At 46.8% G+C, this 17,969-nt stretch overlaps 1 protein-coding gene across 1 annotated transcript in view; it reads left to right on the forward strand.

The window, feature by feature from the left end:
* Nucleotides 1-1,060: 1,060 nt before the first annotated feature.
* LOC147892904 (uncharacterized) overlaps nucleotides 1,061-17,969 on the forward strand; it is a 344,347-nt gene continuing 327,438 nt past the window's right edge. The window contains exons 1-3 of the mRNA XM_087386813.1: nucleotides 1,061-1,111; nucleotides 1,240-1,369; nucleotides 1,488-1,600. Coding sequence (XP_087242939.1) covers nucleotides 1,061-1,111; nucleotides 1,240-1,369; nucleotides 1,488-1,600 — 294 coding nt within the window. The remainder of the gene's footprint in view (nucleotides 1,112-1,239; nucleotides 1,370-1,487; nucleotides 1,601-17,969) is intronic.

Consider the following 17,969-nt stretch of genomic DNA (forward strand, 5'->3'; position numbering starts at 1 on the left):
AAACACACACACGCACACACACCTCTTTCACCTCTCTTCTCTCTCCTCTTTCACACATCTGCCTAGATAAAAATCCTAGGGAGGCTCAAAAGAAAACAACATGATAAGATAGAAGGTGAAAGACAAGCGATACCATTCCATTGAAGGGTGCTTTCTTAAATAGGCAAGTACAAGATCAACATCATCTTTTCCCACTACACATGTCATCACTCCATTGATGTCCATACCACTCTTCTCACATCACTCTAGTACTCTGTGGCACCACATTTCTCAACAGCTTAGCTTGCACTTATAATGACATTCCAAAAGGGAGGGCCTTATTACCAAGTGGGGGCCCTAAATCTGTGTGATTAATTTGCATTGATAATCTCTTTTGCATACGCTATAAGATCGATAGATTAATATGATTTGTGCTCTCGCTTGTCTCTCCCTCCCTTCTCCCCTGCAATTACTCTTACTCGTTCCCTCCGCTTCTGTCTCGCCCTCAGCCCTCCCCTCCCTCTCTCCCTCCCTCCTCTCTCCCTCCCCCTCTCTCCCCTTTGAGGCATAGAGAGGCTTTCATAGGCCCTCTTTCTTGAGAGATCGAGAGCCTTTCAGAGGCCCTCCTCTCTTCAGCCTACCCTGGGCTTTATAGCAGGCTGCAGAAGCTTCTATAGGGCAGAAGCTTCTCCAAGAAGCTTCCCACTTGTCTCGAATCTTCTGCATCACTGCGAATTACCTTGTGGAGAATTAACCTTGCGTATCGCGCAGGCAGCGACGAATTACCTCGAAACCTTACCTTAATTTGGTACCACTCCCTCCGCTTAATTTGGTACCGGGGTAAGGCTAATTGAGTTAGTTGAAATGCAAAGACAATTATTCAAAGAATGTGAATGAAAATTCTAGTCTAACAACCTCTGCAATCTTCATCTATATGCAGGCCGCCACCTTCCGATCTACGTAAATCGCAGTCTTCCCTTCATCTTCCCATATTGTTGCAAATCTCCACATCCTTCACGTATATTTCCTTTCCTCTGCATGCATCTTCCTTCAGCCGCCCTCTCGGCTTTCCCTCCTCTCCATGGCAGCCACGGAATCGTCTTCCCTCGATGGCGGCGCAACCATCTCTTTGGTACCTTCTCTCATCTTGCTGCATTTCAAATTTTTCCAATGCTTCATTGGAGCCTTTATGAACGTGTTTAGACGGACGGACACGACGGAGGGACGTCGTTGATAACCATCGGTCTTTGCATCCAACAGCCCATGCTGCAAAAGGTCGGAGTCGACGCCTGGCTACGCGCTCACGGTAAAGTTGTGAGGCCTGAGTTGACCAAGAAGCAGAAGCAAGAGCTAAAGGAGTGTTTTGATCTGATTGACGCGGATGGCTCTGGTAGGCGATCTCATACCTTTGACTAGTTCATCAGTGAAAGCCCGAGTCAAGCCATCAATGTGGAGGCTGGTAAATAAACAATGCTGGTCTTCTTGCGATTCCTTTTTTCGTTTCGCAGGGGCCATCGATGCGGAAGAGTTGGTCACAGCTTTCAACGTTTTAGGCATGCGGGTGAAAAAGTCTGAGGTGGAAAAGCTGCTCGCGGAAGTAGATGCAGACGGTTCGGGAGAGGTGAGATTCTAGATTTTACCAGCAGGACTATGTATGTGATCGTGCAATTTCTTTAAATACGAACTCATGAATCGTCTCCTCAGCAAGGCTTGAAAACGCGTACCTGACAGCTTTGTCAGTCTCTGGGTTCTTCTTCTCCAGCCTTAGTGGAAAGTGTTCCAAGCAAGTGTTCAGGCCACCGAACTGATCGAATAATCCAAGTTTGCTTTGCCTTGTAAAAGGGCTGGAAGATAAGAAAATGCGATCAATCAATCATGTGCTCTTCCATATGTTCTTGTGATTATGATGCTTTTGTGCTCAATTCATTTCAAAGCAGCAAGAACGTAGACGCAATCATGCAAGTTTCTATTGAAATTGGAGAGCTTAAACCTTTGAGTATGGATTCTTGAACGTTTTATACCTCTACCCACTATGAAACTCACAAAACATCAACTAGTCTTACTTTTCAGAAATACATTCCTGAAATATTGCTGTTACAGTAAGGCTTTTCTTGAATATGCAAATATATGTTAGATCAAATTGCTCACAAGGATTACCCGATGGGCCTAACTGCCGGGATCAGCAGACTAAAGGGCCATCAGGTTATATAAATATACAGGTATATATACTCCTTCAGACGTCAAAATATGTAGCTTCTCACAAAATTAGGGAAGAAAATAATTGATGTTCTGATACCAATGTAAAGGGACATGAAGTTTACCTTACTCTCTCACTAACGGAGCCTCTTCTAACCACGGGGTGTGGAAGCATTAATACTGATTGAGAGGGGAGACGAGGAGAGATTATTGCCATGCATTCACACATATAATTGGAACACAGCAGAAGACCGACTATACCAACTAGTATCTTATTCCAGTTGACCTTGGGAATCACTAAGACACTGAATACAACTGAAGGCATCCTTCAATGAAGGGGGCTGAATATATAACATCTAGCTCCTCAATGGAGATTCTAGATCTACCGACTAAGGAGGCTAGCGTTGGCCGAGCATGGCTGGTCTTGGCTGTGACTGATGGCTGAGAACTGCTCCCACCTGAGCACTCGATATGGAAAGGCTATGGAGGTTGAATGGGAGGCTATGGAGGTTGAATGGGCTGCTTGGGGAGGCTGAAGGATACTGAAGGTGCTGGTGGAGTTGCTGCATTGATTTGTGTTGGAAGAGTGAGGATTTGGCATCCTTCTGTAGCCTGAAGGTTTCTTTAATTGTCAGACTCAATCGGGTCTGTAACTGCCATTTTCATAGACTAGAACTGCCATTTTTACAGACTCGATCAGTCTGCCCAACCTGGTCTAGAGTTTACAGACCTTGTGGACAGCAGACTGAATTTGAGCTATAAAAGTCTGCTGAGGCCCACTGTTGCTGTTTTGGGCCTGACCTGCTGCTGGATGCCTGCTGCTTTGCCCTCTCCATTCCACCATATTCAAGTTACCAACTGACTAGCATCCAATAACTTCTGTCTATCACATGGTATACTTCCTTGCACAGATCCCAACTCGATCCCAATCTTGTGCACTATCTTACAGTGCTTTTCTTATGCATTAACGTTCGCGACCCCATGCACAAAGCATTCTACCATTCTTTCCTACCCCTCAATACAAAATCATTTTTGGTAATCTTGATCTTTTGCAAAGCACGTGATGGATTTGAATGACCTTTGAAGTGGTTTTTTGCTTCACCTTGTCTAACAACCCCTGGATGTTCCCATAACACACTGTACATTGTTGAAGAGCTGATCAATTTTTCTCCCCCTCTAGTACAGGGGTTTTTTGAACCCTTTTATTTGCTATTTTATTACCACGAGTGTCAGACCTATTAAACTTCTCCTTCCCTCCCTGATGTGCTGTTTCAGTTTCTCGAGATTTTCTAGGACCTTCTTTATACACATTGTTCCCATCAGCTTGGACATTCTCTTTTGCTGCAGGCATGTGGAGCTTGACTTAGATTGGTGGGTTTGTGACAAACCCTCCTCCTTGCACCACTGCTTGTCACTCATGCCATTTGAACATGTGTCCTTAAAAAACTATTTTGGGACGGAGGGGTGCCTTTGGATTCCACTACACCTTTTCTTCCGACTGACTGCCAGTTTTCCTTTGTGCCCACCATCGATCTTTTCTCTGTCTCCTTTACCTCTACATGGATTTCCCACTTCTTGTTATTGTTTGGATGACCTTTGTTTCCATCTGCATGTCCTTTTTCTCCACGTTCCAGGAAACTTCCTACAGTTTGGCATCTTGGGATAACGTTTGTTTTTGTCTTCAGCTGGCAGCTGGGAAACTTTACGCGAACTGGCCCTCCTCTTAGCAGACATAAAAAGTATTTGGAAGGGGCCAAAGTGGACGTCTTGGTTCTTCACAAGTCCCCATGGAATCTTAATGGCATTTTCTAGCTTGTTACTCTTGCAATTCCATAGAATCCAAGTCCACTTAGCTCCTTTAGATGATTTGGTAAACTTTTGCACCAATATGACCTGCCAAGTGAGGCAGCAATCCTTTCATGAGCTTTCTAACCACATAACGATGGTTGGCAAATACTAGACAGTCTGGTCAACGTTCTAAGCAAGCCCTCAATAGACAACATTGGAGTCCAAGGAAGAGCTAAAACGATTACCCTAGTGCATAAGAGTTCTGCCAACTATTTATCATGTACCCATTTGTATCATAGGGGGAACTAGCCCTGACTCATGAAGCTGTGGATACTACATCGTGGTTGAGAATGCATTTGTACGTGGTAGAAAACAATAAGAGAAAACCATATTTTTTACATGTACACAAACTTAATTCAGAATCCAATGCTAATAACTTAGTGCAAGTTTTGATCCAAGCTTTAAAAGAGTACGGAGGTGTGACAGAGTCTGAGATGGTGGTCAAGAAACTTGTTTGTTTTGCATGTGATGGTGCTTCAGTCTTGCAAGGTTGTCAGAATGGTGTCTTTGTACAAATAGAAACAAAATATGCTCCTTACTGTGTTGGGATACATTGTATGGCTCATTGCACAAATCTAGCTTACAAAGGCTTCCATTGCGCAAGGGCCCCAAAACATGCACCACCATCGATCTCTCCGAGTTGGTAGGTGGCCCGTCGAAGAAGGTGAACTCCCCCTCTTGCCTGTTTGATAGCCTTAGACCAAATCGGTCCAAAACGTACTTCCACCTCCATCTCAAATTTTTCACTACTATGAGGACAGAAGCCTTTTCCTTGTTAGGGTCTCTCTTCGAAATGTCTTGTTCAATCTACTCTAATATCTCCTCATCTATAAGGAAGATATTGACAACTCTTCCTTGAAGCTTACTTGTGTATGTGAGATGGTCAGAATCTTTCTTAATCTCTTCTTGGGACTTGAGAACCACATTCTCCTAACTCTTCTTCCATGCCCCACTCCTCCTTAACAATGACATGATCCTTCCCCTGGTTTTGGTCCAATGTCACACCAAGACTTTCCAGACCTAGATAGGTCTTTGGGCATTGTCCTTCACTATTCGCAGCTCTAACTCCCAAAGAGGACAAGCTCGCCTTTAGATCACATACATAATGCACTGTAATGGATGTCATGCAAGGCCTTTACCCCTGCACTCTCTTTCAACCAAACTCAGACTTTCCAGACCTAGATAGGCCTTTGGGCATTAATCCTTCATCCTTCGCTGCTCTAACTCCCAAAGAGGACAAGGTTGCATTCAGATTACATACATAATGCACTTTAGTGGATGTCATGCAAGGCCTTTACCCTTGCACTCTCTTTCAATCAAACTCAGCTCAAGCTCGCTTGCTTTCGGTCTTCACTTCAATTAGTATCAACACACACATGTTTTTTGCTAAAATATCATTTTAATGTGGATTTTAACTGTTAATAAAATTTGTATTTTTTATTATTTTCATTTTCATTTTTTTGCAAAGAGAAGACTTCTAGTAAGGATGAAAGAAACTGCAAGCAAGCTCAAGGGAGAAGTACATCATCCTAGGCGTTGTCCTGTAAGAGAGCTAGAAATAATCCAAGGATGAGGTCAACAGCCTGTCAATAATGCTGTTGGAATATGAAGCCAAAGTGAGTCTAAAATGAGTGTTTTATAGTCTAGTGAGTCCTAGACATGCTACGTGTCATATTGGGAGTTATCCCATATACACTATGGCTTTCTACAGTCTAGTGTCACACTATATAGTGTTATACTTGTCTATTGTCTATTATATCAGTCAACATCAAGCTTTATATCATGTGAGTATTTTGGTTATCATTGCCTAGCACTTGTTCTTTCATTTTCCTTTCCATTTTTCTTTTCATTATGCTTTCCACATTTCCATTACGTTCCTAGCTAGCTACTAGATCTCTTCATGTGGTATCAGAGCCATGTTCCTAGCCCTGCTCTCTCTTTCCCTTTCCCTTCCAAGAGGTTGAGGTGAGGGAAGCCAATGAAGCTACTCTACCTCCTCCTCCTTGGAAGGCTGCCCTCTTCTCTCCTTCCTTGAGCTCTCTTCTCCATGCCATGATCTGCCACCTTTCATCTCCTTCCTTCAGCTACATCTTTCTATGAGCTGCGGGCGATGTGACGCTTTTATCCGGATCTAGAAGCAGAATCACAGCTTTGTGTCTTCAGAAAAGTTGTAGAGGATCTTGAGTACTACAAATTTTGTTTTTACATCATTGCAATCCGAGTTCTCTATGAAAAGTTACAACCCTTCCAAGAAGTGACGAAATTTGTTTCTGCGCGCAAATTTTGTTCTGGAGCTCAATGATTTGACAGCCCAAGCATGACGTAGCCAGCTCAACGTGGAGCTGTCCATCCTCTTCATCGTTGACCTCTACTACAGCCTGCCATTTGCTCCTTCTGCCTGACATTCTCTTGGAGCTACTGTCCACAAGTTGGTGCCCATATTCTGTCCGCCATTCTACTCCATGTAGCTCTACTGCCCACGCAGCTGTGAGCTCTTGACATTACATCGCGATGACTCCTTCATGTGACTACTCCAATACACTCCACTACAGTGATCTCTCTGATTAGTGCATTGCATCGAGCTTGATGTAGACCACTCTACATCAACAAGTGACTTCTTCAACATTGCTTATGCGATTGGTGCCTGAGGTACTTCGCATTGATTGACTCTCCTTCCTACATTTTGAGAGTCATCATGTAATTTCTGCATGTAGCTACCCATGGACTTCACCGACGCATATTTTGGGGCACTTTTGCCTAGCGCTTCATTGACATCGTCATCGACTCGCAGGGATGTGCACACATGTGCATTAGCTACTTGGAGGACATCTCTTTCACAAAGACATATTTTTATTTATTACTACACGATTGATGTATTTTGGGGTCCTCAGTTGCGCGACAGTGCCAGGAGTCCATACAATTGTTAGAAGGCGATTCGAGCAGTTTTCGATTGTTTTTCGATTTTTTGCTCAGATTTGGACCCTTTTCAGCTCCAGCCTCTCCTGGGTGTTTTCCAGCAGCTCGAGGTATCTCCATACTTCTTCAGGCTCTTCTCTACACGTGTTGTGTTCAGAAGTACTCCCGACAGCTTCATTTAGCTCCAAACAGCTCACTTCAGCTCCTTTGTCATCTCCGGCTTGCCCACACAGCCAATGGACTGTTTTGCAAGTGTTTCGGGCCAAGATGCACTTTCAGTAAGTGTTTTGAGCTGTGTATTTCGCTTCGGGACTGTTTTTGCAGCCCATACTCTTGCACCCTCAGGTGCATTTGCAGATACTCTGTATTGTCGGGCGCATTTGTAGTTACTTTATAGTTGTGGATGCTTTTGAGGTCCATTGGATGCATTTGAGCACTCGTGGGTGCACTCTTTCATATTTGGGTTGTGCATTTTCAGTTTGGGATTGCACTTCAGATTGCAGCAGAGTGCAGAGATTGGTTGATGCCATTTTTGTAGAAATTGCATTTTGCAGTCAGTGGCATTTCAGAGCAGCCAGTCGTACTTTGATTTTGCAGCCAGTATTAGTTTGGGATTTGCAGGCACATTTGCAGCCAGTTGCACTTTTGGGACTTGCAGTTCTTTTTGCAGGTACATTTGCAGCTTCTGGGTATCACATTTTGCATCATGTCGACTCTTTCAGATAGTTTTGGCAATTTGTCCGAGGGTGACCAGCTGGATGGACCAAACTATGCCTTGTGGTCATTCATGCTTAAGAACATCTTGGTTGGTAAGGGCTTGTGGGATATTGTTAGTGGCGATGAGGTGAGGCCAGCAGGCTCATCTACATCCAGCACAGCTTCTTCGGGTCAGACTACAGGCAGACAGCAGACTGCTACAGCTCCTCCTGCTAGTCCCATAGCATCAACGGAGGAGCAGAAGAAGTTTGGCTGCCATAGAGCCCAAGCAATGTTTTTGATTGCCACAAATGTGACGAGGCACATTATGACAACTATCAAGTTGTGCAAGGATGCAAAGGCAGCATGGGAAAGATTGGCAAACATGTATCATGTTAACAATGAGGCAAGGGCCATTGCCTTAACAAATCAGCTCAAGGATCTCGAGATGCAGGAAGGCCAGGCCATCACTGATCATATTGCCAAGATCACTGATCTACGTGATCATGTCACAAGTATTGATGAGGAAATACAAGACAAGAAGCTCGTCTCTATCACTCTCAATAGCTTAGCACCGTCATATGGCACATTCGTCACTTCATTGGCCATTGTTCTCAGGGCAGTCCCACTCTCGTTCGATGAGTTAGTTGGGCTTTTGTTGCAGGAAGAGGAGAGATGCTTAAATTTTGCCGCAGCCTCTCATCAGGGTGAGCAAGCGCTTGCCATGGGTGGAAAGGGCAAATTTCAGAAAAAGTTTGAGCCAAAACACAGCCATAAAACACAGCCCAAGGAGGGGAATGCAAGCAGTTCAAGCAAAAATCAGAAAAAGGGCAAATGCAATTATTGTAAGAAGCCAGGGCATTACATCATAGAGTGTCAGAAAAGGATTGCCAATGAAAAGAAGAGGCAAAGAGACAGCTCCAGCAGTAATTTTGTTGCCCCCACTGAAACTCGTGCTTCAGATGCACATGGTGAAGCTCATCTTGCCCAACGTGATAGAGATTTTGTGTTTGCTGCATTTAATGAGAAGATGGATACCAAGGGGGATTTGAATGCTGAAAATCAATCAGGGGATGCTTCCCTTGTTGCGCAAGTGATACATGCTATATCGATAGTGGTGCTACTAAGCACATGACTCCTCGCCAAGAGTGGTTTGAGAGCATCACACCTGTTCATGGCAGACAGGTTACATGTGCCAATGATGCTTCTCAAGACATCATCGGAGTTGGGCACATTCCCATTCAGCTTGATAATGGGAAAGTTAAGTATATCCGAGATGTTTGGTATGTTTCATATTTGAGGCAAAATCTGATTTCAGTTTTAAACATTGCCCATGATCAACATATGTTGGTCGAATTTTAGGATAACCAATGAAGGATCAAGGATCCAAAGAAAGGGTATGGCGTTGTAAGAACAGGCACATATGACAGAGGCTTGTACAAGCTTGATGCTCAACCTTATGATCAGAAGGTATTGGCTGTAGCAAACATTTCCCAGGCTGATTTATGGCATGCGAAGTTTGGACATGTCCATCACAGAGCATTGTCCTACTTGTACAACAATAATATGACTCGGGGAATGCCAAAATTGCAGCAACCAACAAATGAAGTGTGTGAGGGGTGTGCACGTGGCAAATTGCATCGCTTGCCATTCAGTAAACAAGGTAAGAATTGGGTCAAGGCAACCAGAGTGTTGCAGATAGTGCACAGTGATGTATGTGGCCCCATGACTATTCCCATGCATAGAGAAGCAAGGTACTTTGTGACCTTTATAGATGACTTCTCCAGGTTCACATGGCTTTTTCTCATGAAGGAAAAATCTGAGGTGTTCTATTGGTTTCAGGAGTTCAAAGCTATGGCTGAGAACCAAACCAATTCTAGAATTGAAACACTCAACTCGAAAAGAGGGGGAGAGTACATGTCACATGCATTCCAAGGATTTTTGAAGCAACATGGGATTAAACATCACTTGACATCGAAAATCTGATGGATTGAAGAGCTGCTGCTCCTCCCCGCTCCCTTGCTACACCCTCTCCCTCAGCCTATCCCTCCCTCTCTCCCTTGCCCTCAGCCCCTCCCCCTCCCTCAGCCCCTCCCTCCCTTCTCCTCCTCCCCTTCAGCCCACCCCCTTCCAGCCCGCTCCCTCTCCTCCCCCTCTCAGCCTGCTCCTCCGCCCCCTCCCTGCCTCTCCGCCCCCTCCCTGCGCCTCTCAGCCTGCCCCTTCCTCTCCCTCTCCTCCCCCTTCCCTTCAGCCCGCTCCCTCTCCTCCCCCTCTCAGCCTGCTCCTCCGCCCCCTCCCTGCCTCTCAGCCCGCCCCTTCCTCTCCCTCTCCTCTGCCTCTCAGCCTGCACCGCCCCCTCCCTGCCCCTCCCTCTCCTTCCTCTCCCTCTCCTCTCCCTCTCAGCCTGCCCCATCCCCCTTTCTCCCTCTCCTCTCCCTCCTCTCCCTCTCCTCTCCCTCTCCTCTCAGCCCACCCCCTCCCTACCCCTCAGCCCGCCCCCTTCCTGCCTCTCCTTCCTCTCCCTCTCCTCTCCCTAGCCTGCCTCCTCCCTCCCTCTCAGCCTGCCCCCTCCCCCTCAGCCTCTCCCCTTTACCCCTCCCCTCTCCGCCCCTTCCCCCACTCCCTCCTCACCTCCTTTCCCTGTTTTCTACCCCCTATCTCCCGCAACATTTTTTGGAGCGGAAGGAGCCTCCAAATTGTCAGAGTCGGCCTCCTCACCTCGATTGGCGATGGATACTCCATCAGCCAATCCTACTTCACCTCCACCGGCCGCGAAAACTATTACCTTTTCTAAAGACGAGCTGCAGCAGCTCAAGAAGGATGTAGAGATTGAATGCTCCACCACGTTGCTAGCACGCATCTTCGGGTCTCACCCCTCCAGATCCCAAGCCAGAGACTGGATGCTTGCGGCTCTCCCCCCCAGACCTCACTTCACGATTGTTAGATGTTCGTCTTCTGGGACGAGGTTTTTTCCAGGTTGTTTTTGACACTACAGAGGCTGCGAGCACTGTGCTCAAAGCTGAGTTTACACACCTGGGACACAGGAAGATCTTCTTTGAAGCCTTTCATATTGGTTTCGACCCAGTGGAGGCAGATAAGGAAATCTTTTCTCTCTTCATCAGATTTCCCGGGCTTTTCTAGGTTTACCATCGACTTCTTTCTGTTATTTTGGCGCAGTTGCTGAGATCCCACCCCTCCCTAGGTTACCATTGACTGCAGCAGAGGCAACCAAGGCTGATGGGGTACCTAGAGTTAGGGTCCTCTGTAAGGATCCTAACCTCAAGATGGATCATGTTATGATCGAGTGCCCGGATGGTTCCTTTTTTCGCCAGAGAGTAGAGATTTCAGGCAGACAGGACCAGTGTAGGATATGCAGGACCATTGGACACTTTGCCAGGGATTGCCCCAGGAAGAAGAAAAGGCCCAAGAAGCCCTCTGGTACAACTACCACCCATGGCCTCGACAGGGGGGACAGGGGGGTGGTAAAGGTCCAGCACTTGCTCCTCGGCCTCGATAGAGGGGTGGTACAGGTCGAGCACCTGCTCCTCGACCTTCGCACGGCTGTCCTCCTCAGGATGGTGGTGGTACAGCTCCAGCACCTGCTCCTCGGCCTCGACAGGGGGGTGGTACAGGTCCATCACCTGCTCCTCGACCCCCACCTACCTCAGGGGCACGCGACGCTCTCTAGTGGGTTCCTGCACGTGTGCAGATCCCTCCTTCAGTTCACGAGGGTACATTAATGGACTCTGCTTCACCTCGAGCTGTCCCTCCAGTCTCATCTCGCACAGTCTGAGACACTGAAGCTTCGACCCGGTTGCAGCTTCTTCCCTAGATTTAGCAGTGCCAGACGCTCTTCTTGAGGCAGTAGAGGTCTCTGCGGCTGGGCAGACACAGGATAGAGAGCAGTCCTCACTTCCTCCCTTGGATAGGGGGAAGGGGATGGTTTACACTATTGATCCTCTTCCCTCAGAAGGGATCCTTCGCACTCCGGTGTCTGGCTTGCTCCAAAGGAACTCTTTTTCAGCCCTGGCAGATGGTTCAGATTTCCGACAGGAGGAGTTTGTACTCGCTACTTTTGGGGAGCCAATGATTGGGTTTCCTGTTGACAGGGCTTCTTCTTCAGGTGGCAGGGTTCTTTCCCCTGTTGATTTTCTGCCACTTGGTTCCATTCCTCCCTCCTCGAGCAGGAGGTCTTCCCCTTTTGAGGGGTTTGTTTCCGCCACGAGGTTGGGTAAGGTGTTCCACTCTACATCCTCCCGTCGATGAGGATTATTAGTTGGAACATACAGGGCCTAGGTGACGTCCCACATCGCCGCCGTAGACAGCTGATCCGGGATCAGCTTCATCCAGGTGTTACTGGGGGTTCCATTGATATCTTATTTATTCAAGAGCACAAACTGGATTCTAGAGATTGTGCTAAGTTAGGAAAGTTGCTTTCTAGCCATACTTTTTGGTCGCCTGCCTTGGGCACCAGGGGGGGCACTTCTATTTCAGTTTCGCAGTCGGTTCTCCCATTAGTTGTTGGACACGGAGTCATTATTACCTCTAGAGCTCAGTGGATTATTCTTTTGATTGGAGGGCGTAAGGTTGGTTTCCTTAACCTATATGCCTCCAACATTAGAGGGGAACGTGTCCTTATGTGGAAGAATTTGCTCTCCTGGGCCCCCATTGTGGATTCATGGGTGATTGGAGGTGACTTTAACATGGTCGAGTTACCGTCAGACAAAAAAGGGGGTAGAGAAGGCGGACTTCACTCTTTGGAGAGAGCAGCTTGGGATGCCTTCCTTTTTCACTTCTATGGTAGAGATACTTGGTGGGATGATGCCTTTCTTATTCAGCCATAGTCCCTCATGTTCTCTTGGTCAAACAGGAGGCAGCAAATGCCTATTCATGCATGCATTGACAGATTCTATGTAGATGATTGGGCACTAGATAGAGGTGGATCAGAGGCAGCCCTACAGATATGGGTTTCTCATGTCCAGGGTGGGCAGCCAAATCCATCACATGTAGCTGCTGCCCTTTCTGGTATTAGCAACTTCTACCGCTCAGTTGCTTGTACCAGGAGACGAGATATTCTCAGACGTGAGATTGGTGTTCGCCAGCAGTTGGCAGCTTTGCAGAGGGAAGAGCAGAAACGGTCTTCAGATGCTTGGATTCAGGAGCGCCTTGCTGCAGCAAGGGCTCATCATCAGATATTGCTTGATCAGAGAGCAAAGTATGCCTTTCATGCACGGGAGTCCTTCTGGATTCAGATGGGTGGTAGTGTCAATAAACACTTTCTCTCTACTCTTGGCCCTAGACATAGTAGAGAGAGTGTATCCCAGCTTATTGACTCACACGGGGTTTTACAGACAGCAGAGCCTGATGATGTGTCTTACACATAGCTTCAGATTTCTATGCCACCCTTCTTACTGCTGATCCTGAGACACATGATAGAGAGGATGCTAGACAGGCTATTTGGCAGAGCATCCCTGTGTTGGTGAATCCGTGTATGCATGTTCTACTCGATGCACCTTTCACCAACACAGAGATCAGGACTGCACTTTCAGCCCTTCACAAGGGCAAGTGCCCAGGTTCGGATGGCCTCACCCCATCTTTTTTATTTTGGGATATGATAGGAGACTATATTACTTCAGCCCTGTAGGCTATTTGGGACTCTAGCGAGATGCCTGGGTCGCTTACAGAGGGTCTCATCCACCTTGTCCCAAAAGGAGGCTGCAGAAATTTAGTGTCCCAGTGGAGGCCTCTCACACTTCTGGGGACTTGTTAGAAGATTCTGGCCAAGGCTATCAGCCTCCGATTGCAGCCCCTTCTCCCTGATCTTATTCATGACACTCACACGGGATTTGTGCATGGCAAAAGCATTTTTGATAACATTTTCTCTTTCTGGGAAGCTTCAGAGTGGGCCATGCAAAGTGGCCAGAATCTAGCCATTCTACTTTTGGATTTTGAGAAAGCTTATGACAGAGTAGATTGGGGTTTTTTGGAGGGAACCCTTCTACGATTTGGATTTACTGATGCTTGGATCAGAGGTGTTTCCTCTTTGTACAGATCAGCCCACAGCCAGGTACTTATTGGTGAGGTAAGGGGTGAGAGATTTCAGATTTCGAGATCAGTCCGTCAGGGACGCCCCCTTGCTCCTTTCCTTCTTTTGTTCGTGGCCGAAGCTATGAGTATCTATGTTAGATCTCAAGCTAACATCTTTGGGCTGAGACTTCCCATCAGAAGGGAAGAGGAGCTACTTGACAGTGAGTTGGCAGATGACACAGCAGTTTACTTGGATGCCACTCCACAGACGCTCACTTCTTTCAGGACAGCATTGGATTTATTTTGCTTGGCGGCAGGGGTGCAGATAAATTGGCATAAATCCAATGGCTTTTGGATCAGTGATGAGGACACTCCAGTTTGGGGGCTTGACATAGGATTCACTTGGGTTCAGAGGGGTGAGCCTATCAGGTATTTGGGCTGCCAGGTCGGATTGGATATTTCTTCCACGTAGCAGTTTGCTCCCGTTTTGGAGAGCATCAGGAGGAAGCTTCTTTTTTGGAGCTTAGCCAAGCTAGATCTTGCCTCTAGAGTTGTGGTGGTCGACCAGGTCCTCTTGGCCAGAGCCTGGTTTGTTTGTTCATGCCGGTGCTGTTCTAGGGATTGCATCCTTCAGCTCAGAAGACCGATCAGAAACTTTCTTTGGAGTGGGCTTGATGGCACATCAGATGCCTTAGCCAGGGTGGCTTGGGAGACCCTCGTCCTCCCTACACAGGAAGGGTGCCTCAATATTATTGAGCCAGATTTACAGTGCAGAGCTTTACTTTGCAAGATGGTGGTGCGGGGACTTATGCCAGGGCAGGAACCGTGGAAGGACTTTCTGATTAGCAGCATACAGAGGTGCACACCTTCTTCAGGAGGAGACTGGATGAGCAGTGTTAGGTGGATCTTCACCACAGCACGCCTCAGATCACCTTCATCCCCTCTCATGGTTGCCATTCTGAAAGCTTGGGCCAGTTTCAGAAGCACTCTTCGGAGGATTCCTCCTTCCTCTCGGGAAGAGATTGATAGGCAACCCATCATGTGGAATGACAGTATTTTAGCTGATCATGGCATACCACTGGGTGCCTCACTCTACATGCAGTGGTCCAGGTGGGAGAGGGGACCTACATCATCTATGGGGTCTTGGAAAGCTTTCCGCAGGCTTCCAGAGGAGACCAAATCAAGGTTGACAGGACATCTCAGAGGGAGTGCAGGGAGGATCTTGCGCAGATTGAGGCAGCCCTTCCAGAGGCTTGGGTAGACACAGATGATATGCCACTCACTTCCTCCACTTGGGCAAGTACTTTTACGAGAGGCGGTGTTCCGCTTCAGGTTTTGGCCTTTCGAGATGCACAGGAGAATGCTTTGGTTTTTAGTGTCCAGGATGGTGGCAGATTGCTCAAGTCCACAGAGGACATCTTGCTTGAGTCTGCTTTTCAACCTATCAGGGTTGTAGGTCTTTTGGTGCAGGGATCAGATTCAGAGTGGTTCCTAGACCCAGACCCCCGGCTACTCTCCACCGGGTCTTGGAGGCTCTGGCTCTTTGGGGGAGTTCCCATCAGGTATTTGCAGTAGGACCCCGGAGAGTGGGAGTGGATTGACACAAGGCGTCGAGAGAAGAGCATCCCCTTCTTTCATTACACGGTCAGTAATGCCAGGAGATATCAGCTCAGTAGTAGAGGTTGGAGACCTTCCAGAGTTCCTCATTGGGAGACATTTGATATCACTGAGGATCTGTAGAGGTATTTCTGGAGGAGACTCTGGAAATCCCACAGGAATAGAAAGATCACTATCTTCTTTTGGCTTTCTATCCATGGAGGGATTGTAGTGAACCTTTGGAGGTCCAGGTTCGGAGCCGACCCTACTTGCCCTCGATGCCTCTCTGCTTCGGAGACTATTCAGCATTGCTTATGGGACTGTAGACAGGTGAGGATGATTTGGATGGGGGTAGCCAGGATTTTCAGTCACTTTGCCCACTTCCCATTTTTTATGACATGGGGCTCAATGGCTTGGCTTTCTCTTACAGGGCCTCAAGTATTCTATGAGAGATTTGACTCCTCTCAGGCCATTTCGGTTCTACGTCAGCGGATTGAGTCCTGTTCGTTGGATGTGGTACCACACCTTCCTTTTACAGTTGTACATGCCTCTGTGGATACTTCTTGAGAGATTCTAGCGAGCATAGCATCCTGGCATATCTGGAGAGCCAGATGCACAGAGGCTTTGGAGGGTACTCAGGTTCATCCCTCACACACATTGGCTAGTATCTGGACAGACACCGTACATACTTTGATGGTCGTATGGACAGGTATGCAGGGAGACTCCCGTGCAGCCTCAGCTAGGAGGGCTTCTTTCTTCAGGGAATGGAAGGATTCTCCTTTCTTCTCTGAGACTACTACAGGGTTGAGGTGGCACTTTCAGCCCCAGCCTTGGTTGTTTTCCACCTCACTTTTAGGGGGTTTTTATTTATTCTCATGATTTCATGATGATTCCGCTTTGAGCTTGCTCTCGTGGGTTTTTTCTCTTACTTAATAGAAGTCTCTTTCTTGGGAAAAAAAAAAAAACATCACTTGACATGCCCTTACACACCACAAGAGAATCCACTCCCTGAGAGGAAGAATCATACTCTAATGGAAATGACAAGATGCATGCTGAAGTTCAAGAGAGTCTCAAAGGCTTTTTGGGGAGAAGCAGTTGTGACAGCCACTTACATTCAAAACAGATGCCCTACCAAAGCTTTGGTTAATGTGACTCCATTTGAGGCTTTGTATGGCTTTAAGCCAAAGGTTAGTCATTTCAGAGTTTTTGGCTTAGTGGCATATGCTTTGGTTCCAGATGCACATCGGACAAAGCTTGATGACAAGAGTGTCAAATGCATTTTCGTGGGGTATAGCACTGAAAGCAGGGGATTTAGGCTTTATAATCATGCTACCAGGAAGGTATCAGTAATGAGTGCATGCAGCCCGCTAGTGTAGACTTGCCACCATACGATGACACCTCTTTGGACATCATCCAATTTGAGGATGATGAGATGGAGTCTCTTGATGCTTCCCCTTCTAATTCTCATAGTTCAAATGGCTTGCCACATGTTGAGGATGGCTCTCCCTCAAATGTTTCAGATTTGCAGCCAATTAATGAGAATAGACCGCCTCATGTTTGGAGGCATTATCAACGTCGTGAGCCTACTAAAGATGTTGATGCAGCTCCGAGTGGTACAGAAGAGAAATCTATTCCACGTTGGGCAAGGTTAACCATTCAAGATGCTAAGGATCAGCCTACTTTGGGAAAAACCTGGGCCAGCACAATCAAAAAAAGGTCAATTTTGCTTTGATGACCTCATTGATGGAAGCTGAAAATGAGCCTCAGAGCTTCAAGGATGCTCAGCATAACCCGGCATGGCAAAAAGCTATGGAACGTGAGATTAAATCCATTGAGAAGAATGCCACATGGGACTTGGTTGATGTGCCCATTGGGAAAAATGTGGTTGGCACCCGTTTGGTTGCCAAGGGGTACGCACAAGAGGATGGAATAGATTATGAGGAGACTTTTGCTCCAGTGGCCAAGATGACCACCATTCGTTCTGTCATCTCTCTTGCTGCGTTTTATGGTTGGTCAGTGATAGAACATACAATGGTATGGTATTGTAGGCTAGACTTGGTCTAAGTTATAACTTTAGATCTCGCATTTCCTTGCTGTTTTTCATCAGTTTCCAGCCTATTTTCAGCTCGCATTTCTCTAGGAGGACCATCTGGGCTGGACGACCTCATTCCTGGTAGTTTTGTTGCTGATTTTGGACTGTTTCAGCTCCCAAAATCTGGTCGACTTCTTTCTGGAATCATCTTGGAGCTAGTTTGGACTGGGAGATCAATTTTCTTGTGATATTTTACACGCAGCAGACAAAAATCAAAATTGGGGGCAAGTTATTAGATGCATATTGAGCCAAAGGTTGGCTAACGGTGAATGCTATCATTGGATGCCTTTTAAGCAAACATTTGCTTCAGATTTTATACCTTTGGTTGATGCTTATTGAGCCTTTGTTGGGCTGAAAGTTGAGAATACTTATAGAGCAAATACTATTGCCCATTTTGCCTTGTGATTCCGGAAGGGAATTGTGCTTTGTGACAACACCTTTGGGGTAGATTTGCTATCCTTTCTAAGAATTTTGGCAACCTGACTGAACCGGATAAGTTGGATGGATCAAACTATGCCTTGTGGTCTTTTATGCTGAGGAATATTTTGGTTGGAAAAGGCCTTTGGGATATTGTTAGTGGAGATGAAATTAGGCCTGTGACTGCTCCTGGTACTCCTAG

The sequence above is a fragment of the Dipteris shenzhenensis genome, chromosome 16 (assembly GCF_047967505.1).
Source record: "Dipteris shenzhenensis isolate YYH24624 ecotype China chromosome 16, Dip_SZ_1.0, whole genome shotgun sequence".
NCBI lineage: Eukaryota > Viridiplantae > Streptophyta > Polypodiopsida > Gleicheniales > Dipteridaceae > Dipteris > Dipteris shenzhenensis.